This window comes from Grus americana, chromosome 1 (genome assembly GCF_028858705.1).
Source record: "Grus americana isolate bGruAme1 chromosome 1, bGruAme1.mat, whole genome shotgun sequence".
Classification (NCBI taxonomy): Eukaryota; Metazoa; Chordata; class Aves; order Gruiformes; family Gruidae; genus Grus; species Grus americana.
The window spans coordinates 48659751-48668803 of NC_072852.1; the positions used below are offsets into that span (position 1 = coordinate 48659751).

General features: G+C 45.7%; 1 protein-coding gene across 1 annotated transcript; it reads left to right on the top strand.

Annotated features, from left to right (window-relative positions):
• The first annotated feature begins 2407 nt into the window (after positions 1-2407).
• Positions 2408-8814, top strand: LOC129201563 (uncharacterized protein C12orf50 homolog). The gene is made up of 8 exons (XM_054813036.1): positions 2408-2623; positions 3247-3370; positions 4595-4759; positions 5923-6000; positions 6117-6230; positions 6845-6964; positions 8237-8344; positions 8582-8814. The coding sequence occupies exons 1-8, from the start codon at positions 2570-2572 to the stop codon at positions 8812-8814; spliced, it is 996 nt and encodes a 331-aa protein (XP_054669011.1). The 5' UTR covers positions 2408-2569.
• The last annotated feature ends 239 nt before the right edge of the window (positions 8815-9053 follow it).

Consider the following 9053-nt stretch of genomic DNA (forward strand, 5'->3'; position numbering starts at 1 on the left):
GACATTTTAGAACCAGAGTAGTTCCTTGACCGCCACCTTCACTGCAACCAACCTATAAACACCTACTATCTTTACGGTAACTACCACTTTGCGGTCAAGATGTTTAATGACAGGTGAAGTCACAACAGCTGTAATCCAATAGAGCACACAATAGAAGTGAAACCTAAGTGAAACAAGGCTTCTAGTCAGCACGAGAAACCTGCCCTCCACGGTGGGATGGGGGAGAGAATCGGAAGAGAAAAAGTGAGAAAACTCGGGGCTTGAAATAAAGACACTTTAATAGGTAAAACAAAAGCCACACGCGCAAGCAAAGCAAGACAAGGAAATGGCTCACCACTTCCCATCGGCAGGCAGGTGTTCAGCCATCCCCAGGAAAGCAGGGCAATATCCCTTTAGTCGGCTGGGGTCAGCCGTCCCGGCTGTGTCCCCTCCCAACTTCTTGTGCACCCCCAGCTACTCGCTGGTGGGGGGGGGTGAGAAGCAGAAAAGGCCTTGACGCTGCCTGAGCACTGCTCAGCAGTAACCAAAATATCCCGGTATTAGCAACACTGTTTTCAGCACAAATCCACAGCACAGCCCCACACTGTGCAGAAAAATAACTCTATCCGAGCCAAAACCTAGTGCAGGGAGGTCCCCTTACACAACCACCATCAGGATGGCATTGGTACTCAGAGCTGAACAACGAAGTTACTGACGTTTTGGCAATCGTTTCAGCTCTTCCATCCAGAACCCAAACACCCAGGGGAGAAAGTCACCCAGCCGACACACAGCAGTAGCTGCTGCTCCTGCTGCTGCTGCTGCTACTAAAACCGGGAAACACGACCCGCAGGCCCACAGCCAGACAGGTGAATGCCACCCCAATCACAACAAGAAATAACTCTGATTGGGCACCATGACTTACTACTTTCACCTTGCGAAGTATTGCACCTCTTGCTGCCTCCGATGAATGCTTCTGTCATAAGTCCGATATTCCTCTGATCACCAAATAAAACTGTTGAAAGAAAAGAAAGAAAAGAAAGAAGAAAAATGAGAGCGCAGCTTATTTTTCCCCCACGAGGCTCACAAGCTCCCAGGGCCGTCATGTTGGAGCGGCCTCGTTCCTTGCCCTGGCTGTTCCCTACACTTGGAAAAAGCAAACGCAACCTCAGGGCCAACACCTGGGTGCACCTGGCAGGAAAGGAGGGGGACAGAGCTGAAACGGCCCCCAAACGACCTTCCTTTCCCGCCTTCCAGGGGGGAGCCCTACGGAAACCTCTACCGTGCCTTTCGCTCCAGACCTGCGGCGACACTTCCCGCCGCCCGGGTCTCCCCCTCCCTGCAGCCAGGCCTCACTGAGGCACAGCTACACAGCTAAGAAGAGCCCCTGTTTGGATAGCTCTTGGCAGCGTTAACACTTTCTTACTCGGGCTGCTCCTGCCCGCTGGCAGTTCATTATTCATGGCCCTCGCCTGCTTTCCGGCATGTTCCTTCCCCTGTGTGCCCCAGTCAGCTGTAGGGCTTACGGACCTGTGGGAGCCCCTTCACTCACATCGTTTCTTGCTTCACAGCTCTTCGGGCCATCTCCTGATACCTGAGTCACAAACAAATTGATCGGCTCCTCAAGAGACCTGAAGACTTCCAGTCATTTCAATGTCTCCATGCTTCTCCCCCAGCTTGGGCATAACCACCGCTGAGCCAGCCTCGTACCATTTGTGCCCGTGGAGTCTCTGGCACCTGAAGTGTTCAGCTCCAAGTCACTGATGTCACTCAGTGTGGGAACTGTGACCCCCTGTCCTGGGGATCACAGCCTGCCTGACCGTTTTCCAGGACTGAAACTTCCTTTCCCCGCCTAGATATTGTCTGTTCAGAGGCAGCCTCGGACGGGAGCGAGAACAGAGGTCTTAATTAGGGACACAAGTGTACGCTCTTCTTTCTGCTTTAGCTGTGGCACTGGACATCATGGAAGCAAGAAAAAGCAATGAACTCCAACAACGTCAGCCGTTAACAGCTAGCAGTGTACTAACACGAAGCAGCAAGTTTCTCCATCCAAAGAAAGAGGTGCTGCAAGAAAAACATGGGCCAACAGGATTTTGGTTGAAAACCTAGTCAAAGGATAAGGATAAGCAAGAAGTTGGGTATTCTTGTAGCCCTGCCAAATGGGTTTGTTCCGGTTTACGTTAAAGAAACACCAGAAGGGGAGACCCTTTGAAACGGTCCGATTTTCCGTACTCTACTCTGAAGCAAGGGAGAGAGAGGAAGGTGTTCAAGCTGGACAGGCCACATAGCACCATCACGCTGATGTCACGAGCTGGAGGAGCAGTTGGGAGCTTTCGTAACGTAACATTCTATACCGGCTAGCAACTGCCTTCGTCGGTTCAGCAAGCCCAGAGAAGGTAGCAGCTCCTCCGTTCCAGCGTCTTTCGCCGTCTGTTGGAGTTTTGTTTCCAAAAAGGTCTGAAGGTCCAGGTTTGGAAAGAGAACTACTGCTTTCAGGACACGATTACAAGTTGCCTGAATGTTGAGAGCTCTAACTTTTTCGTGTATGTTCTGCCAGCAGTAGGAGAGTGGAGGAGAAGCCTGAGAGCTGGAAATGGCCGCAGCTGGGAATGACCGCTCTTTCCATGTTTGTTCCCCCTACGCACAGGTAAATGCTGTAGATTGTAGAGTGGTTTGTACCCTTGATTCTCCTGACATATCCGTCTTGAAAGGGAGGGTGGTTATGTAAAGTTAGACATCGCTATGCCACTCTGCGTGGGTCCTGGCCCCATCTGTAGATCAAACAGCTGATTTTCAGGAGCAGTGAGAAGAGCTCACGATCCTCTAAACACCCAGCTGTCCCGACGACAGTCCAGAAGTGGCGTTTTGGAGATGCTGCTCTGAGACCCAGCTGCTAATGTCTGGAACTGGGTGGAACTTCCCGTCACGTATTCAACTATTTTCAAGTGTGACTTTGATGTCCTTTAAAAAATGACATAGAAACTCATTAAGAAACCGCCGGTAACCCACGATACTGCACGCACTGCAGTACAGTAAGGAGACTGCTTTGCTCCTATTCTCATCTACAGACATCACGAAAGCTCCCTTGCCCTAGCTCAAGGTAACTTTAGAGTTACCTGGAGCTTAAGATAACTTTACATGTTCGAAAGTAGCAGCGCGTGGTCCCACAAAATCTTAGTCATATGTTCACAGCAGTACGCTGTATATGAATCCATTTAGTCCCGTTTTATCGCTGTATTGACAGTATCTGAAACCTGTTTTCTCCTGCAGCAGAAGTACAGCAACATCTCCTGTTTCTGGGAAACACAACCATCAGGCTGCTTGAGGATCAGTTGCGCCTTCCATCATAGCAAACCTCGCAGCATAAATGGACTTTTTTTGCCGCCGAGTAACAGTGAGTAAAAATATTTTCTCAGCCGTTTGTCCAGTAGAGCTCTTAAGTAAGTGCACAAAAACGTCCTTCCAGCGCTTACGTAGCGTACGTGCAGGTGAAGAAATGTACCATGGCAAATCAATCAGGTATGATCCGCTATGCCGGCAAGTTGAAGGCAAAGAAAGGAATTGGATTGGCATTTGAATAGGGTTGCCATATGACTTTTTTTAGCTGTCTGCTTACGAATCTTTGTAACTATCGGTGACATGAAAGGTGAAGTCACAAAAGGCAGTTTAGGTTGCTAAGATCCATGGAGTAAAAATGTTGCCTTCCTTGGGTATTTGCTAGATGAAATCTCTCCAGGAGTGAAAATGGTTAGTGGGCAGGTAAGCACTTAAGAGAAATGAAAAGCAGCGTGTGTGGTTGGAGGGAGGAGGTTGTTAGGGCCACCAGCAGCAGTATCTGTTGATAGAGCACAACATGTTATATGGATGAGACACCCCTTGTAGAGACAACATCAGATTACAGTGCTGTGTGTGCAGATGTATTTCCAGTTTGTCGTTTGGAATAAATTAATAAATTAAATCAATAAATACATTACTAATGAAATGAATAAATAAAGGCTCTACCAAGTTAAGTGTTGTATCTTAATTTCTCTTGCACGAGATACAACAAATCTGGTCTGCAGGAGTGCTACTAAAATGCCTTTAACATGATACACATGCTGCTCATAGGCAAGCAAGAGATGCACAAGAATCTGGTTGAGTGTAAATTAATGTCATGAACTTCATATTCCTTCTCAAAATCTACACTTTGCACTTAGTAGAGAGAGTTGTGGTTCAGAAGATTTTGAGAGAAAAAATTGTCGACAAGCTAAAAATTGGTACTCCTGTGCTTAGCGTTGCTAAACTCTTCAAAATCGATGCCATGGCCTGCCTATTATTCAGCATGTTAAAAATATTTTCACAGGTGGGGTTCTAAACTCATTGACTCACTTCAGCCCCCGTATTACTAATCCCATGTTGTCCCATAGTGTAAATATCTGCCTGCTTTTTCAGACTTTCTGTACTTGGAAGACGCTCTTTTGCCGACCTCAGCAGAAGATTTTTCGGAAAAGGCACAATCCGTCTATTTAATGACTCCTTCAGTATGGCAATGATTTCAAGAAGATACCTGCTGGCCTGAACCTGGATTTGATCTTCCAGTTCCCTCCTAACAAAATGAATGTAATGTTCTTTCCTGCAGATGCCCCATTGCAACAAGGTGTCCAAGAAGGGATTCCGCACCCAGCCCATGGTCAAGAGTCACTCAGAAATCAAAAGAATATTTTACGACCAATTCACCCTCCACTGACTATACACCTCAACGATGAAGACGACGATGAGGACGATGATGAAGAGGAGGAGAACGGTAAACAATTTTTTCTTTCGTTTACCGGGGGGTAGAAGGGGGTTTTCCACTCTCGCAATGCACTTTCCAACTCGTTTATTAGCATAACCATCAAACCATCCTCTTTTGAGAAAAGAGGTCTTGACGGGTTTTTGACATAATCTCCAAACTATTGGAACTGGTAGTCACTCTTCAAAATTTCTCAAAATTTGGGGACAAAATGACAAGTTCAGGAGGTGGTACTTCTTCTCTGGGAAACAAACTTTTGAACAGGGGCTGTACACTCTCCTCACTGAAGGTGAAGTCACAGGTTGGTTTACAAAAGGTAGCTGTGTGACTTCCCCTTAAATACTTTGCTCAAAGTATTTACCTATTAAACTGTCTTTCTTTCAAGCCACGAGTTTTCTCACTTTTTCTCTGCCGATTCTCTCCCCCATCCCACCATGGAGGGCAGGTTTCTCATGCTGACTAGAAGCCTTGTTTCACTGATTTCCTAAACTCTGTAGGCGGTCTCATTTTACTACAGAAAGATATTCTTCAATCTAGCAAAGAGAATCCCCTCAAAACTCTTCATTAGTTTAACCGAGTGTGTATGTGTATACATTTATTGCTATATTAGATTTTATTTAGGTTTTGAAATGTAGTTAAACCATTGACTGAGAGACTCCTTGGGAAGGAATGAACCGTGCAGTCCCAGGGGGTGAAAGCGAGAGACCGACCTGCTCTCATGCGTGCACTCCGCAAATTCCTGTGCTAGTTCTCAGGCCGCCCCAAGCTGCTTTTCACTTTCCCCCTGCCCTTCGGGGCTGCCTGTTAGCGCTTCCTAACTCGGTTTCAGTCCGAGTAAGCCACCTCAATTTAAACAGTATAAAAAGGAGGGCTTTGCTGATCTTAGCGGCCTTAACTGAGACAGACAAGGAGCACTCCCTTCACCAGCTCTGCCGGCAGACATTGCAGCAGAGGAACTTTGGGCAGAGCTTGTTGTATACGTGTTGGAACTGCAATTCCACTGCAGCTGGAAACTCCTGCTATTCAGGAATCATTTTTCTGTCCAGAATCAGAGGTTGCCGTCAGAAAAAAACAAACCCTGACCACAATGAAACTCACGTTGGTTTTTGACCATTAAGAATTGTTGAAGGTCTTTGTATAGATACCGCGTAACCTTTTAAAAATACTGCCTACAGGTGCTCCTGACTGGGTGCCTCAGACTGCTGCAGACCTTGAAGAGGAAAGAGCAATAAAGGAAATATGCTATCAATCTGGTAAGTAGGAAATCAGTCACTCTTTCCTAAACAGCAATATAGTCACTCTTTCCTAAACAGCAATACTGCCGATACAGTAAACATTGGGTTTTTTCCTCCCCTGGGGGTATGTTTAGGAGAGTATTACGGGATTCAGTACCCTCAGGAACACCAATCAACAAAAACTGTGTCTTCACCTCGGGAAAACGAGCTACTACCCTGGGAAGCTACCGAGCGAGACTTGCAGGCAGGCAAGTGCTTTTCATCTTCTGGGACATCGTTTACCACTTTTTAAATTACTGTTACAGGGAGAAACTACTCCATAGCTTGCCCCTCCTCCCCTCTTCTTTAATGTAGTGACAATGAAGGATAGCGTATTACAAAGAGCGTCAACAGACTTCACTACTTTTTCCCCATATACATGGGTAGTGTCACACACGTGGCGACTACCTGCGTCCACTGGCGAGGGAAAAGGTAGAAATGGGCTATTAAGCCTATGTCTACTTTCCTGAGACACACGACAGAGGTGGTCTTCCCTACAATTTTTCCTCACGACCAAGATTTATGTCACCTCATTGAGATATACTTAGACTATCGACAAGGAAATCAGTAACAAACAGGCAAATACAGGTTTTAATATAGGTCTGTCTTTAGAATTAGATACATTCAGAGAAAAGGATAGAGATGTTTCCCCAAAGCATTTCTTCCAGACAGTTCTCTGAGGTTTTTGGTACCACAATGACATGCATCTTGAAAATACCAGAAATTCAGTCAGATAGGATCACTGAGGGAGGAAGAGAATGGCAGCGCCATTCCCTGGGCTTACACACAAGCAGCTAAACCACTCTCTCTGTTGCCCTTCCAGGCGACGGTGATACAGTTCCTACAACATTTAAGAATGCAAAAGGAGAAGGAGAGAGCTCAGGAACGACAGTACCAGCAGAGACCATTCCCAGAACAGATCGTGGATCCTTTGAAAACGGAGGTAATACACTTTAGCATCAGCTTCTCTTTGCTGAACATCATGTGCTAAGTAAAAAAACCTGAACGTGCACGCATTAAGCTTCACCATTTTAGATCCGAGTTATTCTTTCTTTGTTATGTTCTAGAGACTCTTTCTCACGCTGCACCATTACCTGTAACAATCAAAACCACTCTTTACCATTCTGCTTGGGTTAGCATCATTCTAGGAAAAAAAAAATCCTCTAAGCTGATTCCAATTGAATTTTTCCTGCTTAATTTTGGAAAAGAATTGCTTCTGTGAAGTTATAAAACAGACATGTCCGCAGTAGAATACCCTTACCACTAGGTACGTTGACATCGGAGCTAAAGCCAATGTGACAAGGTTGAAGCTTTGGCCGTTCACTGGTAGTGCTGCAATGCTCCTTGGCACCACGTCAGCAACGCCAGGTCAGCTGTTACAAGCATGCCTGGGCCCATGCTGTAAACTGTATCACCGATGTGCCTGAGGATTAAACTTATATCAAGTTATAAACTGAAGTTAGTTTGCATGCCACATCATTTCAGTTGTTCAGATCGCAGGACAACACGTAGCTCAACTGACGATGCAGCTGAGCCAGAGGAAAAGCGTGCCTCATGTGCAGCACGTGAGAAATAAGCACCGGTAGGCAGGACCATGCTAATTAAGGTTCCTGGTTTGTTGCTAACTGAGTTACCTTGTAGCGACACACAGACCAGGGTTGTCACCCTATGCTCTGGAGTCCCTTTGCATTGGGTTCCCATTTAGATGGTACACTTTGACTTTGGAAAAGGATTTGTTCCCCCTGTGACACGCACATAAATTGCATGCAGCTTTTGATTCGCAGTGATTACAAACGCGTATGTGGATTAAAGCCAATGTTTGTACTTTTAAACTGTAAACCCAAAATACAGTATTCATGAAGATTTGCAAATTCATAATGAGAAGCATTCTAAGCCAGAAGCGGTCAAAGACATTGAACGAGTCCAACACCTTTGTGTTTATAGTCAATTTTTGAGTTTCCTTGCGAGATTTTGCAACCGTGAACTCTTCTAGAGGAACCATAACCGCTTCCGCTTTCCTTCTGAGGAACGGCACTTTTAACATGTACAGCCCAAGAAGACCTGTGTATGAAGTGGGAGATCTGCTTTAAAAAAAACCAAAACCAAAAACCAAAAAAAATTCCCAAAAAACCCAACCAAACAAAAAAGCATTTTTGGAGGAGAAGATTGTGCCTGCTTTTGCAAAAAGTAAATATGCGTTATTTTAATCCCTCAGGAACCAATCGCATGGAGCGGGTAAAGAACTATCCCGGTAAAGAAGCAAAGGAGAAGCAATGGATTTCCGAGGGAGAAAGCAAGTCCCATAACACAGGAACAGGAAAAGGTATTTTGAGAAAACAGTTGGCTTATTCCTTCTTGTTTACTCAACTCACAGATGACTTGGCAGGACCTAGTTAATTTCTGTTCTTAGTGTCAGATAGGGACAGTCCATATTTGGATTGGACTAGCCACAAAGAGCATTTGCTTTATCTAGGCCTTCCAGCCTCCGGCCTCCTGCAACATGTCCAATTTTGAAGGAATAGCCCAGCATTTTGGTCTGAGTTTGCTGCTTCTCTTTTAGGAATTCACACTCCAGACCCCAAAGCAAAACCACGTCGCCAACAAAGGGGTCAAAGTAAGGACGATGAAGCTGCTTCTGCTATTCCTCCAGTGAGAGAAACTGGAAGAGACACTTATTTCAGTTCTTCAGAACCTCGAAGATCAGCATATGTAGTCTACCGTACTGCCACCGTCACCCAAGAACCAAAGTGCAATGGACCGACAGGTGGGTTCCTGCTTACACAGGATCCTTAAACGTTAAGAAAGTGATTTCATCTTGCCCGTTTCAGTCACCTCTCTTAAGCTGGGCTGAATCTCCACCTAGAGGTGCCTCCCTGTCTTAATTGCCAATCAAAGGAACCTCCTTCAGACACAGTAACCCCCACTTTCAGACAAATGAAGTGAAGCAAAAGGAATCCCAGCATCACCGCTTCGTCTCAGGGGCGAATAGTTGTGGGGTTTTTCTTTTTCTTTCATAGAGATTACAGAGAGAA